General features: G+C 30.9%; 1 protein-coding gene across 3 annotated transcripts in view; it reads right to left on the bottom strand.

Annotated features, from left to right (window-relative positions):
• The window catches only part of LOC123014408 (integrin alpha-PS2), a 71,012-nt gene extending 53,120 nt beyond the window's left edge, over positions 1-17,892 (bottom strand). For 2 of the 3 annotated variants that reach the window (XM_044413509.1, XM_044413519.1), the window contains exons 1-2: positions 17,550-17,892; positions 5,367-5,488 (exon numbers count right to left, since the gene is read on the bottom strand). In XM_044413509.1, coding sequence (XP_044269444.1) covers positions 5,367-5,488; positions 17,550-17,722 — 295 coding nt within the window. In that variant the 5' untranslated portion in view covers positions 17,723-17,892. Of the gene's footprint in view, positions 1-5,366; positions 5,489-8,286; positions 8,306-17,549 lie in introns of those variants that run through there. The other variant, XM_044413528.1, reaches the window with a different exon arrangement.
• Between the last annotated feature and the right edge of the window lie 4,735 nt (positions 17,893-22,627).

Raw genomic sequence — 22,627 nt, 5'->3', positions numbered from 1 at the left:
CCATGTTCCTGGTATCTTATCTTACTTAATTTTTTTCTTTGGGGCGCGAGTTCTGACACCCTGTATATTTAAAAACTTTTTTATTATTTTATTATTTACTGTATTAGGAAGACAAAGTCGATAGTGAAATAAAACAATAATAAATCTTACTAAACATTTATTAAAATTTAAATAAAAAGGTATAAGTGAACAATTGTAAACACAACTTGGTTTTGAAATAATTTGTAGTAGACTAACACACAATTAAATTTTGTGCTAAAATCCAATTTTTACGTTGCATATTCACGTTTGATTAAAAAAAGCATTTTTCAAACTTATTTTGTAAAATTTTACATTGAAACAGAAAATGTTACTTGAAGTATTTATACACAAACACCCTGTATACTCTTTTTCACATTAATGTGCATCAAGTAGGTTGTAGAAGTCTAAATGAATCTTTAATTTAAAGTCCGATTTACACAAAAAGTGTCGTTAATGTCATTCAAAACAAATTTAATCACATCAATAAAGACAAAAATACAGGGTGTTTCACATAACTTTACGAGGCTTGCGCCTAATGTACGCACCCAAATATACAAAAGTCACAGAACACTGGATACAAAAAATACAAATTTAATTATTTAATTTTTGGAAACCCTTGACAGTACTTGTCAAACTAATCACTGTTTCATTAATAGTCATAAACTACAGTTTTTCAGAAACAATTATCATTTGTTCTATCAAGAGTCGGCATGAATATGATTATAGTTTATCTATCTTAATCACTAACTAACTAAAAACGTATTTTTTTAAAGGGTGAACAAACTAGAGAAGAATATCCAATTTTTCAAAATTTGTAATCGAGTTCGTAACGGAATATGTATTATTGATTGCATCTTACAGACGCAGACCTCGTAAAATTACGTGAAACACCCTGTATTTATGTCTGCTATCCTATGTTGATTATGTTGTTGATTTTAACTATTATTTGCTACATGGGGTACAGATTTATTTGAAAAAATAATTTTTAGGGAAGATTGAGTTTAGGATTGTTTAAATTTTCGCATGGTTGCCACCTTAAAATGATCCCTTTCAACGACTACTTCGATGCACATTAATATGAAAACGAGAATACATAATTTTAAATAAAAAAACACATTTTTTAAGTATAAGGACCAGTTTAATTGGTTTTTGTTTACTAAAACTTTGATAAAAACCACAATTTATTTAACTTATTTTCAGTCAAAAAAATTACAAATAATTTGGCCCAGCGCATCCACCATTTTTCTTTTTGTATTTTAACATTCTGAAAAAAAAAGAATAAAATAGACCCGAATGGTAATATATGCCTAGACGTATAAACATAAAACACAAATTCACACAATTTTGTTGAATTCGATTAAAATCAAAAGGGCACTTACACTCGTACTGCAAAATTTATAAACAACATTATTTTATAAATACTTGGCTTAAAAAATTATTATTAAAATTGGTTACTTTGGTTGTGGCGGTTTTGTTTGTGATTGTTTTTTTTTTAATCGGCCGAAAAATGAACCAAATAGTCCGAAAAGTAGCACTTTTCCGTACTCCCATGTAATTAATTGAAATCGCCAGTCGAAATATCAATATTTTTAAGAAATCTCTATAAACCACGTCTCTATAAAGTTAAAACAATGTTCCCGACACACAAAAATGATTACGTGAAACAGAGCTAAGCGAAAATCATTCCGTTCTTCATCTTTCTGAAGAGAGGAGTCAGTAAAGTAAAGCTTTTTGAGACAACTATGCGAAGGCTAGAATTAGGATTGTTTTTGTTTGACTTTACCTCGTGAGATCCTATTTATACTCCGCTGTTGCAGAAACGCTTTTGCAAACCCCCTTCGAGTGTCATATGCATAAACAAAACTTTAAACTAAAGCAGTAGCCACAGAAGGCGTACAGTTTTACGATATTACAAAATCGCCTCAATAAAACAGTCGTTTTTATATAGAGCAAGCGTGCCGACATCTACATACAATGGAACTTTGCAATTTCATGTGTAGCTGAAAGTTTTTCAGGCCTAGCTGCATTAATCTACGACTTTTATCAGTCCGCATTACCATAAACACAACAATATCGCAACGGAATGGAATCGTCTAAACGGCGACATTGTGACACTTCCAAATTTACAGCACGTTTAAACTTAAGCTGAGTGGTTTTATTAGACAAGACTTGGAGTTATTTCGAGGGTCCCAGTGGTGGTAATTAGGCTATTTCTGGATTGAAACCTTTTCTTCAAGAGAAATGGAGACAATTAATTTAGTAGAAGAGATTATTGAAGCTCTAGTGCACAATTTAGACGTTATCTCTCTTCTTATTACAGGACTAGAAGCTACTGGTGCACGGCAAATGGAAGAAACTAGAAGATCGATTGTAGAGATAAATTGGATATGTTCACGGATATAACAGGTACAAATCGTGGGATGCAAATTTCTGACGTAGATTCTTATCAATGGAACCCTCACGAGATTGTTTCCATTTTTTCATCACGTTAATAAAAGTAGACATAACTTAATATGTATCTGCGGTAGGTAGTTTATTTGATTGACAAGTACCAAATGACTGTAATGACTGTGATTTTACTTTCAGGTTGGCATCAATTCAAAATCTTAGTTTGGTTTAAATCTCAAACTTAAAGGTCCTGATATAACAAATTAAAAGGATTATCAATAATTTAGTGTGTTGCCCATAGATTTTTTATTTGTCCCAACCTGGTATTTTAATGAGTCTGTGTCATTGTTATCGTCAATGTTCCTAAAGAAAAAATATTCGAAGTGCTACCAATTTATGTTAATACTTTGAATGCTAAACTTTAAAAACTAATTAGTATTTTAATTTAAAAATAAATCTACAAGTGATACTACAGATCATCGAGAGTTCTATGGCCTACATAAATCTCTTCCTGTTGAGTTTTACGCTACTCTAAAAATATTACAAATTTCTATATCTTTAATAGTATCGAATTTTGCAGTATGTCGATTGACTTGGTAAAAAACTATAAAAAATAGCCTTAAAAACATTCCTATAGGAAATGTAGTGTTGATGTCAGCTTTGAATCATTGTAAACTGAAACAATGGTGCTATTTGCATAATTTCTCTTTATTATTATTGTTATTCATTGCAATATGTTATATTGTGTAGCTATTTTGATAGATACAGGCTGAACATAAAGTATGGAATCCATTGTTTTTTGCTTGAACTATACCTTCAGGCTGTTCCGGCTACACCGGAAATGGATATCAACTTCGTTATTTTAAATAGAAAGTTATGTTTTTTATTGCGTTTTTGGATTACTCAAGTTTTTATCAGACTATACCTAAATTTAACCATTTTTGAAATATTTAGACTTATTTGAAATTTCTTTAATTTGCATCTTCCTCTCCAAAAATTGATAACTCCATTACCACTACCATTTTTAATTATTTTGAAATTGCATTGGGACATATGAAAGAGAAAGGTTAGATCTTTTCTTTCGTGTATTTATAACTGGAATAATAATTAACAAATTTCCAAAATTTAAGGTCACGTTTGGGAAACTTCAAATACTCGTAACTAATTTTTTCCCCAATTTTTTCTTATCTAACTGATAAAGAATTTAATTCTGTATCGATCTGTATCAACATTTCCTATATCTAAATTTAATGATTTCCAAGTTATTTTGACTTTTTTACAATGGAAGAAATTCATTACTAACCATGTGAATTTTCGCATAGTTTGCCATGGAAATATTTCTCACTGAAAAAAAAAAGTTTTTTTTTCACAATTATTGTGTTATATAGGTATAGGGAATGTCAATACAGATCAAAGCAGAACTAAATTCTCCCCTATTTAGTGAAGAAAAAATTAGGGTGTTTTATTTAGAAAAAGTGAGTTAAGGATATTTGAAGTTTCCTAAACGTAACCTTAAATTTTGAAGGTTTGTTAATTATTTTACCAATTATGAATACACCAAAAGAAAGATATAACCTTTCTCTCTCGTATACCCAAATAAGGCTTAAACATAATAAAAAATGGTAGAGTTATCGATTTTAGAATAGGAAGATTCAAATCCAATTTTTTTTTAAAAAGTCTAGATATTTCGAAAAGAGTTAAACTTAGGTATAATAAAGGCTAATGAAAACTCTTTCAAAATCACTTGAGTAATCCAAAAACGCAATAAAAAACTTAGCTTTTTATTAAAATAACGAAATTGATACCCATTTCCGTTGTCACCGAAAGTTCTGCCATTTTAAAAATATTCTCAATGCGCAAATCCTAACCGATTAGATACTTACTGAAAAAGTGATGATCGTTTTGTAAGAACAGAGTTTTGCAACTTTTTTCAAATTGCAATTAACTATAATTTTTTTTTCAATAGGTACAAAAGTTCAATAATATAACTATCTAAATAGATTGTTGTCAAAGAAATTTTTGATGTATGAAAAGATTTGTCATCATTCTAATTTAAAATGGTAATGACTGAGCTTTGCTCTACCATACACTTTAATTTACTTGTAATAAGCACCGCTCCCATTTTTCGCACGCCACTGCTTCGAATTTAACAAAAAAATCGCCCCTGTCTCATTTCCTATTCATGTCTGAGTTATTAAGCTCGCTCGTTTATATAAAGTGACACACGCAAAGTAATTGCTAACGATTGAAGTCAGAATCGAGTCCTTTAATTAACTGTTGTAACTGTACCATGGTCTGTGTGGTCTGACGACGGAACACCACCACAAAAACCCATATCGTGTGTCACGGAATTATGTTACGGACTGCCGAGCCGTTGGTTTGGCACGTGCTGATACATTTTAATTAGGTTGTCTCGTGTGTTATTGTTGTTGTTAGTGCAAATGTTGTATACAGTTGTACAACCGGCCTCAATTGTGACAATTGGAGCAATAAAATTTATCAAAATAAACAAAAATCAGACTTGGAGTGTTAAAGACAAATATACGGAAGTGTCACTGCCTCAAACGTTGTGTTTGATCTTTTTTTATTTATTTTTTTATTTAAAGTTAAAAAACTCAGAAAAGCATTGACTATTATTTAAACCGTCAATTATATACATATTCTAATAAAACATCATACATTTTCGAAATTTTTAAAAATCTATACTTGGGTATAATATAACTATTATACTGAGTGTATCATAAACGTCGGTCCATCAATTACTTATTAAGGTGGAAAAATAAATTATTGTTGCATTTTTCTTGAATAAAAAGATTTTTTTATTTAATTCGTTTGGTCACTTCCTTATTTTACAAAAGTAAATTTCCTTACCTTCCAAATATTCTTTCTTTTTCCTTTTTTTAAAGTTACAACTCTGCTAACTATGATACAGAACCGTGTATAATCTCCCTAATTACCTTTGGTGTCGAAAGGTATTTCCTCGCAGCCTCCATCTCTATCCGTTGGACACTTGTAGACAGCGCCTCCGTGAATAACCCCCGGTTGACTGGAGGAGGCTTCCGGCGCCCCCACTATCAACCTGTAACACAAAGAAAGAAATCAGAAAAAACCTGCCCTCCCTTGATTGTATCTAAACCAACATGAGGTCATAATACGCAGACAATATATCATATTATTATTATAACCCAGTGAACTAATTTGATAGATTGAAACAGGAAGGGTGTGCCAAAGTTAATATCGATTACGAAAGTGGCCGTCTTTGTTTATGGCTCGGGTGATAAATGGGTTGTGTTCATGGACAATTTTCTAGATAAATGCCATCTCATTGGGAATTGAAGAAAGCGGAAATTTGAGGTTGGCGGGTGTAATCCGGTCTTTATTGAGGAACTGATCTAATCTTTGGGGAGTAAATCGGAAATGTTAGTAGAACGGAACTGACCTGGACTACAACAAATCACTTTGGCCCTTTTAAATAGATGAACATTTTATTTGTTGGACATAAGATACATACAGGGTGAATAAAAACTACCTAAGTTGGTTTTGGCCATTGGCTCGTGTGTGTCTCTCTGTGTGTGTGTCTCTCTGTGTGTGTGTCTGTCTGTCTGTAAACAGCATATCTCGTGAACGATAATAGCTAGAATCTTGAAATTTGGTATGGAAGTTACTTATAGGAAGGGGACGCAACACGAAACAATTGGTAAAAATCGGTCGTACTGTGCGGCCGCAAAGACTAAAAGTCGATTGAAGATGCAATAAATTCATGGGGATGCAAATTATTTAGAATCATGAAATATACCTCACTAAACAGTAAAATGTGATAAAATAAAAAGAATAATGAGTAACAAACTAAAAAAAAATTGCACCCCACACTCGAACTATGATCTATTTTGCGTGTAATCCGACAGGTGGCACTAATGCAAAAGTTAGGTTTATGACTCCGATTTCCAACTCTAAATTATTGTCGTAAGGATGTTTTCCAAATAAGTAAGATAAGGAAAGTCGTGTGATGTTCACACTAGATTTTTTAACTAAACTATTTACCTTTAGTACAGAAAATTGATGAAAGATAAGCTGAAAAAATAAAAATGAATTTGTAGTTTTATAAATGGCAACAAATATGTGTTGCTTTTCTTTCATTTTTTTTTCTTTTATTTCTTACAAAATAATGGTAGCCTATTTCTTATGCCTCCTTTTTTTGTTTATTTTTCTTCTTTACAAAAAACAATTCGAATATGACAAAAATCGCAACAAAGAAGTTTTTGACTTTGTAAAAAAGTGTAATTACTCTTTATAAAATATTGCAACAGAAAATAATCTCTGATTTTCAACGCGAATCTAATTTAAATTTTATTCAGTAATAAATTTGCGACAAAATTGCAGGAAACCGTTTCATATTCTTTTATTGAAAGTATTCTATACACGGATCATAAAATTTTAATAGCAAAATTTTATATATAATTTGCTACGATGTAATAAATTGTTACGTTTAATTTCATACTTTCACACCAAGAATAAAATATTGTGTGTTTTAAACAATAAACGTCGTATTCAATTTTTAGTGAGGTTTATTTTCATACATTTCTCAAATATTAATTATCTTTTGGTTAGTAATTTATAAATGTCGCTATATTTCCTATTGACTACATTACTCAATGTTGCCAACAAAAATTCAAAGTGACAGGTCACTCCTAACAAAAATTAATAAAAATAAACCGACATACTTACATTATTCGTATTTCCTCCATGTTGAATATAAATGACGTCAACTAAATGTCTTTAAAATATAATGAAAAACATAATTTACGGTCATGTGAAAACAGCATTTATGCATTTCCATAATTAGCAATGTTTTATTTTTCTTTTATTGCTTTAACACGTAGTCAGCAGTGATTATTCATCACAACTAATAAATTTATCATCTCGTACTTAAACACAGGTGCTTAGTAAAAAACTAATTTGGTAGCAATAAAAGCAAATTTTATGGATCAATATTATTACACATTACTGCAGAAGGTGTTAAAATTGTTTATATTTAAAATCCATTAAAGTAAAATGTAGCTTTCAAATATTCAAAAATTGCTGTACTGTTTTATACCAACAAATGTAAAGTCTTTTCTTTTCCTTCTAATCTTTCACAACTTAAGGTTAAAATGTACTTATTTCTGCTACACTTGGTAATAAGGATATTTTTACAACAAAACTAATTTCATGAACAGGAAATGAAAAGACTTGTAAAAAACAAATTTCCGATCCCTTCAACTCTATAATTAAAAATAACATTTGTTAATGAGCCGATAAAAGTCACTATTGAGCCTGATTGATAATGACCGGAAACAATAGATTTACTGTTCGGCATAGTCTTAAGAGATCTTTTTGTCATGACACGATGTTATCACTAACAAATAAATTTTTCCTCGTTTTGATATAATTTGTGCATTTACATAAATAAACAATGTTTAAATTAAACTTCCTGATGTATTTAGTAATTTGGTGACTCTTTTATTCAGCTTAAACAAAATTAATGGCATGTGTCATAAGTATACAGTAAGAGTCTATTTTTATTAGAGGTGCAAACAAGATTATGATGTGGACGTAGAAATAACTTTCCTTGATCAAGATGTATTTATGGGACACTAATTTCATTTTAAACGAAAAAACACAGAAAATGCTAACATGTAGTTCGTTGATCAGGAAATAGATTCTTTAGTGAATGAATTGTTTTAATTTAATTTTGATTTTCTTCTTGATATTTTTTTTAAGTAAACGAAGAAACCATAAACAGTGTAATTTCCTACAGTATGAAGAATGAATAGTTATTTTGGTACTTATTTCTTTTAAATAGCAAAAAGTAATTACAGCGGCTTTTGTGGTACTTACCTCCATTAGATAATCCATCCATTTTAGACCTCAAAACCCAAAACAAAATTTCTCCCATTCCGGAAACCCCACCAATTTTGACTAATTAAGCACCAGATTAGCATCAGCCCACACCAAAACAGTGACAAGTGCGTGCCTTGTTCCCACCTGACCAGCTTATTGGCGTTTCCCAACCGGTCCAAGTTTGGTATTATCACGAATTCATGAGTGAAATGACAATTGCGAAACGATTTCGATTGGACTCGAATCTGGCCGGAACGGCGTCACATTCGACCCTAATCTGATTACAATATGTGTCAAAAACTATCACTCTCCTTTTTCACGACTTTCGCTTTCGAAGAACAGTTACGTTACGCCACGGCTATGTATGTAAACGCCGTTTCATTCATCTTTGGTGCCATAAAAGTGGCTTTATAAAGCGATGGCCTTACTTAATAATTATCGATCGTTTGCTAACTTCTTTATTGGCAGTTTTAGTTTTATGGGTGGGTCTAGGTCAAAGCGTATCTCTTGATTAATTCCAACAGCTGTTTTTAGATTAATCGGTGAGGGGTCGCCTGATGCAGAGGTGGATTGTAAAATAAATCAATAGAGACAACGCCAACGTGCGATAATATTTGTCACTTTTTAAATGAGTGGCGGACATTTCCTGAGAATTTCGTGGGGGCGTAGGATGAGCCAACGTTTTGTGGCGAATCAAAGAAAAACGGTGTGTCATCGATGTTGTCATGTTAGATGAAGCCAAAATTTGTTATCAAAACTGATTTATAAGCTTTCGTCTACTTCTTAGAAAAAAAAATATTTTTGTTCAAAAAAAGTTCAAGTTGCTAACTCAGAAAGCAAAAAATACTCCTAATAAAAAAAGAAAAGAAAAAACTTATACTAGATGTTCGTAAACTTCTGTAGTTAATCTGTAAAATGTTTTTAGTATTATGTGTAACAGCTTTTTGCTGTAATTTGATTAAATGACTATAAACAAAGCATCCTAAATCAAAAATTAAATAATTAAACATAAAAAATACTTTTAATTTAAAGTTTATACGAATACAATGTCGATCACTGTTCTTAAAACAGTCGTATGTTTTTCAAAACAGCAAGAAAAAAATAATAAACAAAGAATAAGCAACCACAATCTTGGACATGTGTCGTATTTTGTTATGAAATAGATCTGTAGATATATTTAATCAGGAAAATATATTTTACGACCTCGGTAAGGGTTAGATTGTGGTTGCGGTTTACCAACACTAATCCATATCAGAAAGAAATAGATGTGTCAGAACTCGTGCCACAAAAAATTCTATCTGCCAAAAAATTTTGATATTTATTTTTTGACATTTTACATCTTTTCTGTCTATTTAATGATACTGATGATCTTGTACAGGTTTTTTTTTTAATTATTTAGTAATTTTGCCAATAAAAGCCACAAATAACATTAAACAGAGTTACAATTTAAGAGACAGCTTCCTTGTTTCCTCTTCCAATCGCCTGTAGTAAAAAAAACTTATTAAAATTATTCTTCCAACAGAAATAAATAAAGTCAAAGTGCAAAATTTAAACTCTCATAACTTCGAAATTTTTGTTGATAGAATTTTTTTAACATTTTTTTCTACGTTTCTGATATTTTACCCTACATGGCATTTTTCTCTGGGGCTCGAGTTTTGGCGCACCCTGTATTAGTCCTGAGTTATTATGAAAAGGCTTTCAAACATCCCGTATTTGCCAAAAATATAACTAATTTCGGTGTTATTTTTTTTATTCTTATGAAAAACCAGTATACTATATGTAAAGTTAACTGGAGAATAGGCGTATACAAACCGTTTTGACCTAGTCTTTGAGATGTGGCTTTTAAGAAAAATAAAAATGGCTCTGTACCAAGAACCATAACTTGGAGCAACTTTCGGTTTAAGCCATTAGATAGGTAATTTTAATGGTTTTTAGCTTTTTGTTCTAGGTCTTATAGTTTCGTAGAAAAACGCATTCAAAATTTCAGAATTTCGACAATTTTTACTTTTTGAACGACGATTACGGCCAAACTATTAGACTTAGAGCAAAAAGCTCAACACCATCGTAATCAGTGTAAAAAAATCTATCGATTGATTCCAAAGCCAAGTCAATATCTCACAAAAAAAAACAATTTTTAAACGCCGATTTCGGCGAAACTAGAGGAGATAGCACAAAATGCATTAAAATCTATCGGATAAGACAGGTTTAAACTGAATCTGAGACATGTTCAAAAAGACCACATTTTGTGTTGTCAAATTTTTACTCTTCTTTATTTTGTAAATTGTAGCAAAACTTTACAACAATCTTAAAATATTTTGACAAAAACATATGTAGAATGTTCCGGGGAATCGATTGGCGTCAAGAAAACTGCAAAATTCGTAATAGTTTTGAAGTTATAGGCGAATTTATATTTTTGATATTTTTGAATTTATCAAAATTTTCTCGATAACTAATTATCGTAGAACACTGGTCGTTTTTGTATATGATAGAAAATCAAATTTGCTTTCCAACGATACCAAACATAAGAGGTTATTACCAATACGTCCGGAGTTATTGGCAACAGACCGCTCCGGGTGCCAAAAATCGACCAAAAAAGAGTCGAAATTAATAATAATAGTAGTTTCATTCGTCTATTTTCATATCATTCAGTTCATGATAAAAATGTATAAACAGTAGTTTCTTATTTCGTTCATGAAAATTTAAGCTGGAACGAATTTGTAAAAAATCAAAAAAATCTTCTTTTAAATAAAATAGCAACCATTATTGTCTAAAAGGGGCGCAAAGGCCCCTTATATTCTGGACTACTGGAGTCATTAAAATTTTTGTAGTTACAGTATACAGGGTGATTCTTAAATAGACCGACAAAATTTTATCCTTGGTAGTATCAAATGAGAACATGCTGGAAAAAATATTGAAAAAATTCTTTGTTTAACCGTCCTCCAAATAAAATTTATTAAAGTTATTTTTAGCACAGCTAGTGGAAACCATGGTATTAATTTGATCAAAATGTACTTGATCATTGCAACAATTCATAAACGCCGTAAGTGGCACGGATCAAGGGGGTTCTGCCCCTAAAAAATATCGACGTAAAAAGGGTACTGATTATTTCCATTTATGCTTGGAAAGCTGTGATAAAATTTTGTCGGTCTATTTAAGAATCACCCTGTATATTTTAAAAAATATAACAAACGTTCCACCGCAAAACATTTCTGCAAATCCTACTGACTGCACCAATTAAAAAACAAGACTTGTATAGAAAAAAAACTACTAACAGCAAGGGATTTTCTACAGTACTAAATTAAAAAAAAATATTTATCTATTTTTAATCTCGTAAAGGCTAGGAAAAAAGGTTTCTTTTTAAATAAAATTCAAACACTACATTGAGTTTTTTCTTTCAATTCAACAACCTTGTGTTTCACAATAATTTAACAAGAAATTTTAGAATATATTTTTTAAAAACAAGTCCGCCTCTGTCTCCATTGCCGGATCAATGGCCATAAACCATATTTTCCCAATGTCCACTCTCCTCTTTTACGAGGGCCCATTATAGCTAAAACTAGGCTAACGCCAAGCCCCCGCGACTTTTCCGACTCCAATAACTCGTCGACACATACCGACCATCAAACTTCACACATTCAGCAAATCGTCAATAATTAAACGAGCATGTGGCATTTTTTCCGCTAAATCGGGTCACACCGCCTCTCATACCGCACACGAAAGAAGAAACTTGCATTGGAGTTGACGTCACACGCCATATTAGGACCGACAAACCTAAATGCCATAAGCAGTGAATGTCAAATGCCCCGTGTAAACAACACGACGACGAAACGATGCGGAAAAATTAATTAATTCAGACAGGACTCGGAGCGATTCTTCAGAAGTCGAATGCGAAAAAACGAAGAATTTCTACTGTATTTGCCGACCTTCGTCGAAGACGCGCTGTACACCTTTTTATGACGGTTTTAAACTCGTCTTGCGCTGAGTTATGTAACATTTGTGCAAATTCGGGACGATTCAGGTGTACGAAGACTAAACTTTCATGGCTCATGGAGAGTTAAACTTGGAAGCAAAATTTGAAGATGTGCCAACTGTGATTCATTACGATGGACTGGTTTTGGCAAGTTTTCTGTTTTGTTGAGGTTCATTCTTATTTCAGCTACATGATACAGAAATGACACTCCCAAGAATGACGTCATTCATTTTAAAGAAAATTGACATGATTTTACACTCGTTACCTTGAAAACTGTTAGAATACAAAGATGCAAATTATGAAAGTGGAGTGCAGATAATCTTACGTAACCAAATTTCCAGTATGACTGAATATTTACCAAGGAACAATATTTAGATGTTAAATGTGCAAAAAAAACTGCAAACCACAAAAACATGATTTACAAAATGATCCATGAAATAAAAATGATGTAAGAAAAAGTATTTCTTCTACTTAGCACAAAAAATGTTAACTCAATTTTCTATGAAATCAATGCTAATGTATGTATTTTTAGCGGCGTACAAATATTGTACAGTTCATAATATGTACACTAAAATAAAAAGACTTATGTCTACGTCTTTTATGTTGTATAACGAACAAATAAATGGGCCCAACTTTTCGATTTCTTGCTCCATAATAATAACATAATCGAAGTTCCTGAAAACAGGTTTGAATCTCTGTTTTCATTTATTTAAATTTTTCAGGAAAATGTGCGCTTAAAACTATAAATGTAACAAATCTAAACGTTGCAGACAATAAGCTCAATTATGTTTGTGCTAAGTTTTGCCATCGTACAAAAAGTCAAGATCACTTAAAACTGCGTTTAACACAAAAAAAATTAATTGAACTTATATGTTTCATTATTTTATTTTTTTTAATATTTAATAATGATTTACCACTTGAGAAATTATTAATTCTTCTTTTCATATATTTTTTTTATTATAATTGCTATTATTTTTTCGTTTTTACAAATAATACTTTGAATGATTTATTTGTAAAAAGCATAGAAATCACTATTTATTTATACAATGAAAAGCTAAAATTGGCACATTAAATGTCTTTATGATTATTAAATAATCTCAAATTTCTATTTTTTTTATTACAAAAATACAAGACAGGTATTTAAAACATGTAAAAAATGGCAAAATATTGTAGGTACATACCTATTTTAAAACCTGTAAACCAGATTTATTCAAGCCAAATCAAATACTTAAATATTTTTTTTAAATCAAAACAATCAGATTTCAAGAAATTTTGTATTAAATCTGTTTTAATTTTTTACATCAGTAACAAAAATCAAGAAGTTTCAGCTCTCCAAATGCCATCCCACGAAATTTCTCGATTTTCGTCGCCTTAACAAGTACATTGACGCTGTTTTGTTTGTTTCTAATCATCCTAATGAGTAATTAGATGCAATGTTTGAAGTTAATAATCTCGTAATTGAAGAAAAACTTGCTCACATTTTTATCTTTTGTATTAATTTATTTGTTTTTGTGTGACCTAAAATAAAGTTTTTATTTGGCAAAATGTTAGCAAATGTCTCTAATGTTGCCTTTTTGTGTTAAAAATATTGTGTAAATTTTTTCAACAAGAATGTTGCCATATTTTTCAAATTTATTTTGAAAAAAATTAGAATCATAAAATTCTTAAATCAGAAGATACTTTCATAGTGCCTCTAGATATTTATGTGAAGTAACAATGACTAAAACATCAACATAACTTAAATAGTAACAAGGAACAATTTCACTTTGGGTGATAATTTTTTGAAACCGTTTGAAAATATGTGCTTTGTGTCACTTCTCGTATAAAAATTAACTACCACTTCAGCTCAAACCCTTGTATTCATTTTGACATAAAATAGTTCACACTGCACCCGTTTTAAACGTTGTCATTTATCGTCATAACCTCGCCTTGTGCCCATTACCTTGACGTAACACAGTGCACCAACTTACGTAATCTCGATGCAACAATCTTTATCAGATATATCATAAAGTTACCCAAATATTAATTAAAATTTAGAGCAATTATTGCATCACTAAACTAATATTTGATGTGTACCACCCGGAAATTGCTTATGAATCCTCTGGGTAGATAACAACAAATTAAAGTTTTTAATATATAAAAGACAAAAGCACAAAGCTCTAGACTAAATCTTCAGCTTAAAAGCATCCATAAGGTACCGTAATTTACAACCCGGATCTTCAACATCTTGTACACACTTGAATAACGACAAGAAGTGGATTAAACCGCCTTCGAGATGTAAAGTTAAGATGTGCAAGAAGTATAAAACACGTCCCTTTTATGTCATGGGGGTAATAAATGGTGTTCGTGTATGATAAATACGGTCTTTTTGCTGGTACTGTATAACGGAGAGAAAGGTTTATTGTGAAATATGAACTACTACAGATTTAGATTAGCATTTTCAAGAAAATAAATTACATTTCTCTACTAATTAATGAAATATTGGTCCGTAGAGTTTTAGTTGAGACACCCAGTATATGTATAAAGTTTAAATGTGGTTCTTGGAACATAAATTATTTTGATGACAAACCAGTAGAAAATAAAATAATAAAAGTCATTCCTATGCTTAAGATAATTGTATTGTCTTTTGAGAAATATTATGTAATTTAATTCATCTTACTCGTTCTTATTTTGTTAATTGCGGCTAATGTATATTGAAAACAGTTTATGTTTTGTACTATACGTATGTAAAATGTTCCGTGAAGTTAATTGGTGTCAAGAAAACCGCAAAATTCTTGATAGTTATTGTCGTATTAATATTTTTAGTATTTTGGTTTTACCAGCGAATTTTCTCAATAACTATTTATTGCAGAACTATGATCTTTTTTTAAGATAGGAAATTAAAAATGCTTTTCAACGATACCAAACATAAAACAGTTATTAAATGAAATTTTAATGTTATTAGCTGACATACGCTCCGGGTAACAAAAATCGAAGAAAATGTTGTCAAAAATTGAAGAAATTAAAATCTTCAAAATGAAACCAAATGTATTCCAAGGAGTCCAAGAGACTTAACAAAAATATAAAAACGTTGCAATAGACTCAGAATTGTGTATAAAATGTTACTGGGTCGAGTTAAAAAAATAATTTTGAGATTTCGCAGATTGTAACGTAATAATGGTCGAACAACTTTTTATCGCAAAAAGGCTTGAAATATGGCATTCTAGACGTAAAATTACGTTGCAACAGGTTAAAATGCTCTACGATGAGTAGTTTTTGAGATATTGAGTAATAAAGCCAAAAATAGGGTTATGAGCATAGTCACTATATTCGATTATGACCAACAAATATTTTTTTTTCAAACTTATCAAAAACAATTATTAACAATATGTAAAATTCGCCTCGTAGAATTCGCCTGTACATATAAACCGTTTTGACATATGGTTTTTGAGTTATGAAAAATACTGTACCTCCGGGTTTGGACCATTAAATAGATAATTTAAATCTGATGTTGATGTTTATTTGCTTTTTGCCCTAACTCTTAATAATACTAATCAAAAAATTAACTATTTTTAACTATAAAAAAGATTTAACTATAAGAAAGACAATTGGTTAATAAATAGATACATTGTTTTTCCGTTTTTTTTCTTTTCTTAAGACCAAGTCTCTTAAGAAAAGCATAATAACAAAAAAATCTTGTTTTTTTTACATACAGCCTTCCTGAATATACTTAATAGTTAGTTAACCATTACAAAACAGTTATGCAATTAAGATTTGCTTGTTAGATTTTCGTTTAATACTAATTTCTAAGTTGCTTATTATATAAATGTATGAACTGTTGATGCTTGCAATTAATATTGCTTCCGATATTATATTTGCAGTCATGCTTATCCAACATTATCGTGTCGTGTAATATTTTAATTTAGGATAAAGACATCGATACTGTCATCTTATTATATTACCAAGCAATCAATCTTCTATTTGATCCAGCGAGGTAATAAATTAATGTTGAATACGAATTTTAAAAATATTGCTTCTAATTTCATAATACTACGTATACAAAGTGAGGAAGAATTATGAAACTAATCCTTCCTTCCTATTTACTTAAAAAAAAATATTAAATTTTGCTTTTTTGGTAAAAAAAACGATTTGAAAATTTAATTTTGGGTGAAAAATCGGTTGGCATTTAAAAAAATGTGCAGAACCCAAAATCAAAAAATTAAAAATCCATCGCTCTTTGTCTTTTCCCAATTTTAATTTTCTAAACAAAATGGCTCAACCAAAAAAAAACATCCCATTAAGTACATACTTTTTATTGTGATATTTCAACACCTCGGAGGAATTCTCCAATCATGTATACAATCTTTATTGCTGACCATTTCTTGGTTGTATCCTGTCTTATCTTCTATTGTGTAATGGCTATAAGTCTTACAACTACAACAATTTGTTGTTTTGATTGTCAAAATCAATTTAAAGCTATTTCTGCACAAACAGTATGTATTCAATCGAAAAGATTCATTTTATTATAAGAAAAATTGACTTTTATTATGGGTACAATAGAAACAATAGCTCTTGTCTGTAATTTTTAAAATACCAAACACTATTCTATTTTCTATAAGATGTTAAGTAGGATTTAGAAAACCGTTAGATTAACTCTGACCACAAAAAGATAATCTTCACACAACATAGGAGTCTATTTAAATCTCGATCTAGAGTCGAAAAACACAGAAAGGAGAGAACAGATTTAAAAATAGTAGACTTTGTTGATTTCTTTGACTTGATAAGCGAAAGTGTAAACTGTTGCCAAAAAACAGAAAGTGTTAATTTGAATAGCAGATGATATTAATATTAGCACTTGACACAATAACCTGAGGCGACATTGCAACACATCGTATATATTGGCAATAATGCAAGGTCAGTGAGAATAATGCTCAGCCTCAAACCGCCCCCATTTCACCGTCCCCGAGGCTAGCACAACTTTCATTTAATGTTATTTTATCAAAACGAGATTGCACTGTATCGACTTCCTGTACAAAATCGCTAAATTTATTCAATGTTGGGCGAGCGCCAGCACCCCGACGCCGCTGGTGTCCACATCCGGCGCGAAATCGCCAACAGTCCAAACACGTGTTTGGGTTCTTCCCTAAGGGCCCAACATGTGTTCACCAGAAGGTCCCCAAATCAAGGAAATCCGGTCGGAATTTGCAAAATATCGAGAAAAAATTGCAGTGAGCAATGTTTAAATTTAACTCTAGCTATTTTTGGTCAACGGGTTATGAAAATTAACACTTTTCCTACAAATAGGACCTACCATCCTGTGCTTCTTTCCCGGTGGAGGGTTATGCTGAATCCGAACATGGAATCATGACCGTCGTAACTGGGCACTTGGTAAGAAGCGTAATTGAAGCTATCGACGTTAAAAGCGGTCACTGTGTATACACATAACACGAAAACACACAACACACACAATTTGCACGGACACATTTTTTTTTTAATTTTAACGGGAGAGGAAAGTTCAGAAAATCGATCGATTCGGTTCGGGATATTTCATTATATAAAAAATTGGGGAAAATATTGGTCAAAGCTAGAAATGGTTCGTGAGGGCAGTGCACATGTTTCAAATTATACTTCGCGCTCTTTACATTACCCAAGTTGATGCGCGACTGACAAACTATCTGGTTTCATGTTGCTCAACTTGCGCGCCAATCTAGTATTTCAAAATAGATGGATGGGAAAACTGCAATGAGGCGGCCTCTAGTGGTGCGGAAGAAATGTTAAGTTGAGTTGAGTAGCGCAATAAGAAGAAATTTGACATCGTGAATGAGTACAGCAACCAACCACAAGGGAACACCGACGAGTATAAAGAAGTTCTCAAGTTTTAATAAAATTTAACCAAAAAATAAGATTACGCCTTTGTTTTTCCATAATGATAATTTGAAAATGAAGTTTTTGAAACCTTTTTAGTAATAATAACTAAAAAGTCAATTTTCTCACCTCAGGGAACAGGAATTTTTTCTATCGTTCCATCTAATTATTTAAGCCTTTTAAGCAAGGTTTTAACTACAAATATACAATTTTGAAATGATCAAAACTTTGTTTTCTTGGCCAATCATTTTCCTTCTTAAAAAAAATTGTGACAAAGTTTTCATTATGATGGAATTCTCTATTCTTTACACGACAAAAAATCTTGCGCTTTAAATAAATTTTTCTGTTCTTGTTTATTTTTGAATTGTACAAGATATTGTACTGGTGCACATAGTATGTGTACAGAGAAAAATTTCAAGTGAGATAAGATACCAGAAGCATGGTAAAAATATTTAAAATATTCTAACCGTCAAAAAATTTTGACATTTAGTTTTGGACATTTGACATATTTTATATCTATTTAATAGCACTAATGATCTTGTATACACTTGAGTGCAAAAAAAACGCAAATTGTCATAAACAAAATTGTCAAATTCGTCTACATAGTGTGAAAAAGGTTGTTCCCAAAAAGATTACAAAAATTAAGTATCAAAAGAAACGTCTTATTTGGTGGTCTTACCAGTACAGTGTCATAGTCAGTGTGAAAAACGAATACAAAAGCGTGGAAAAACTTGATAGAAGTTTGGAAAATGCCTGACAATTATGAAATTGTAAATTGTGACAAAGACAACGTCAAAAAATTGGCATTTATAACAGGCCAAATTACATTATAAAAATATCAATTTTGCGTTTTTTTGCACGTTTTTTTTATAATTACTTAGAAAAGGTACAAACATTTTGCCAATAAAAGCCACAAAAACATTAAACAGAGTTACAATTTAGGATACCTACAGCTTCCTTGTTTTCTCTTCTAATAGTCTGTAGAAAAAAGACTAAAAAATAAAATTATTTTTTCAACAGAAATAAATAATACTAATAGTAGTAAATAGTTTTTCGACTCCTACTCTAATTTATTTTTATTTTTTTTTTGATTGCACGGTACTATCAAAGCCTCTTCGGCACGCAACATATTTATAAAAGTATTTTTCGAAAGGAATATATAATTATTTTGCACTAATTTTTATAATAAACAGGTAATTTGAACATGACAATTTAAGGATTTAAACTTAATAATATGTCACATGAAAAAATGCATTAAGAAGTGTTTCATAAAGTTTTGTATGGCACACGTGTATATTATAAATAAGTTAGTTAAGAAAAGTACCCCACGCGATCTACGGACTCCTGGGGTAACTTTCACTGGAGTAATTTTTTTGTACCTTGAATAACTATTATAGTCGTCACCAGGAATATTTGAGATTGACGTATGCAAAGTTTTATTGAGGATTAAGCAGACTTGCGGTCAGCCGTAATAATTTTTCACTGCTGGTGGTACTACCCTGAAGATTTACAAAAGAGCCGTATTCCGGAATTTTCGTGGTAGGCTTTTAATTTATTACAGGCAAAGATTTGGAAGTTTATATATTAATTTAATGTTAAAGTGATAATGCAGATTTGTAAAGAAACAATCTCAAAATATAGCTGAATATTAAATTTTTTTTTATGAAAGCCCAAAAACAAATTTCTGTTACGGACCATCTCTTCCTACAAACCTTTGAAACGTGCCTGTCCTAAGAAATGCAAATTTGTTAATGGCATCTCTACCGCAAACCCCATTAACCACCGTGGGGGGTAATCGTCTTATTCTATAATGAGTCTCAAATATTGTTGGTACCAACTATACCTGTACCTCACGGTAGATGATTGAGATTTTATTTCCTTCGACAAACTTTAGGACTTAGGTGTAGCTTACAGGTTCATTCTTAGTTTACTAGGTGGCGCTAGAAGTTACGAATTTTACATACTAGATAACCTCATTTATGTAAAAGTTGAGAATAAACGGTTCCGAACTCATACACAGTGTTACGAAATGTGAAACATTTTTTTATTTGTTTAAGTTTTTCCAGAAAGAGGCGAGAGTCCCTGACTTCTGCCTCATCTAATTAAATTTAAATACATACCGGGTAAATTAGAACTCACGCCCCAGAGAAAAATTTCAAGTAGGATAAGATATAAAATACTAGGAACATATAGTACAAATGTTTAAAAAATATGACATTTTTTATGTGTATTTAATGATACTGAAGATTTTGTATGTTTTTTTACAATTATTTAGTAAAGGTATAAAAATGTTGCCAATAAAAGCCACAAAGTAACAATTTAGGATATAGCTTCCTTATCCTTGTTTCCTCTTCTAATAGTCTTTATAGCAAAAAAAACTTGGAACATTATTTTTCCAACAGAAATAAATAGAGTCAAAGTGCAAAATTTAAACTCTCATAACTACAGATAGAATTTTTTCCATGTTCCTGGCATCTTACCTTACCATTTTTCTTTGGGGCGCAAGTTTTGGCGCATCCTGTATCCTGTAAACCTGTTTTAACACAATATTCCTCGACACACAAAAGATAAAATCGCTTTTTTGTTAACACAGACCCTCAAAATAATGGGAAAACTGACCCCAGTTTTACACAAAAACAATTACTATTAATAACATAAAATGTCAATGTCGCAGAAAACGGAAAATAAAAGTGAAACTTGTAAAAAGCCAAAACAAGGATTTGTCCTCTTGTTGTTTTCGCTTTCGACGACCCTCCTAAAAATGAATTTCAAAATAGAATAAACAATGGGAGCAATAAACATGAACATATTTGCAGACAGTTTAAAATTAAATCATAGAAACAGAAATAGTCGGCTGCATCTATTTTGAAAAGGAGACCACGTCAGATATGTGGTATATCCGCTTGTTGTTTTTTTCTTTTGACGACTTTGTTTTAATGATGCAAGAGGCAACACCCCAAATGTTAAATGCCAATGCTAAAATTAATTTTGATCATTTATATTCGGTGATTTTGGCTAATTTTGATTTTTTCTAAATATTTTTTTGGCTGTTTTTATCTTCAAGGTAAAACGTATAAAATCAAAGTGAAATGTTTCAGACTCTCAGACGTTTCAGCAATCATTCAACGACGCCATAAAAAACGTACTTGAATCAATCAAAAACAAAAAAATGATCAGTTGCCAATACATACAAAAGGGTTTATAATTGATCCTAGATAAGAACCTTGGAGTATTTCTAACTAAAAGCTATTTATTTATTAAAAAGATTGCGGATATTTGTGTCAACGATTCTATTCCGAAAACAAAATCTGAGGCGCATTTTGGCTGAGTAAACCGTCACAAAAATGATTTATACAAAAATTGAGTCTAGTCGACGCCACATTCAAAATAATTTTATCACTTAATTCCGTGATCAACTTTGCAAAAATCTCAATTTTTCATTTCAACAAGCAATATTTCAGTTTATAGCGACTCAAAATTCTTTAAGGCGAAGACGATTACCGGTTTTTGCGTGGGCATGGTGGCGGCGACGAGACGAAAGAATTTTAAAAACTAGGTTACTTGTTGGGTTTCATGAGGCAATTATTCCTCATTATTATCTAGTATTATCCAAATGTTATTAAATATCAAAAAAATTAATATGTAGTAGATTACTATTAAAAAAAATCCAGATCTCAAAAACTTTTTAATGAATTTAAAACAAATTTAAAAAACAATCGCATTTTTCTAGAAGCAAAATAACATCGCTTTAAAAAAATTTAATAAAGAAAAAAATTCAACCATGTTTATAGGTAAATGAAAATTAATTAACTTATACAAATATTAAAAATAATAGCTTGTATACAGGGTGTTTACGGTCTTGAGGTTGAAATTTAAATGAGATGATATTCACGGTTGAAGAAAACTAAGAAAACTAATACGATATTTAAAACAAAAATTCACGATGTTAAAGGAAATTATTCATTTTACACTATTTGTCTGAGAACTGCTGCTTGTGTTGCGACAATGGCCATTAGTATCATTACCTTGTGTTTCATCGTAAATCATAATCACGACATTATTTTATTATTTTGCCATACATGTTCATAAATTTTGAGAAAAATTAAGAAAAACGAATGAAACCTATTGGAAACCAGTCGGTGAAAGAGATTAAACAGAAGATCATCGAATTTTGATAAAAACTAATGCAAAAGCAAATCAAATGATGACAGTGTCAAAACTATGAAGTGACTTTTCTCTTTCATTGTCATGGATACGATTTTTTAATCTGTTGCAACAATACAATTTTATTTCAACAAGGAAATAATTCCAGTGACCCTCAAACCGTGTATTATATTTTGGAGTTAAATAACATTCTTGATAATCACAATTGTGTGAGTTTTTTTCTCGGTTACAGTATTTCTGTACTCTTCTATTACTAGGTCAATTTTCAACTCCAAGACTGTAAACACCCTGTATAGTAAAAACATCCCTGAAGCAGAAAAATCTTATTTGTATCTACAAAAAAAATATTTTTCCATCAAC

Source organism: Tribolium madens, unplaced genomic scaffold (genome assembly GCF_015345945.1).
Source record: "Tribolium madens isolate multiple individuals breed KSU strain unplaced genomic scaffold, Tmad_KSU_1.1 Scaffold_19;HRSCAF=116;Tcas5.2_LG9, whole genome shotgun sequence".
Lineage (NCBI taxonomy): Eukaryota > Metazoa > Arthropoda > Insecta > Coleoptera > Tenebrionidae > Tribolium > Tribolium madens.
Note: the sequence above shows the minus strand (reverse complement) of the source record. Positions and strands in the feature narration are given on the sequence as shown.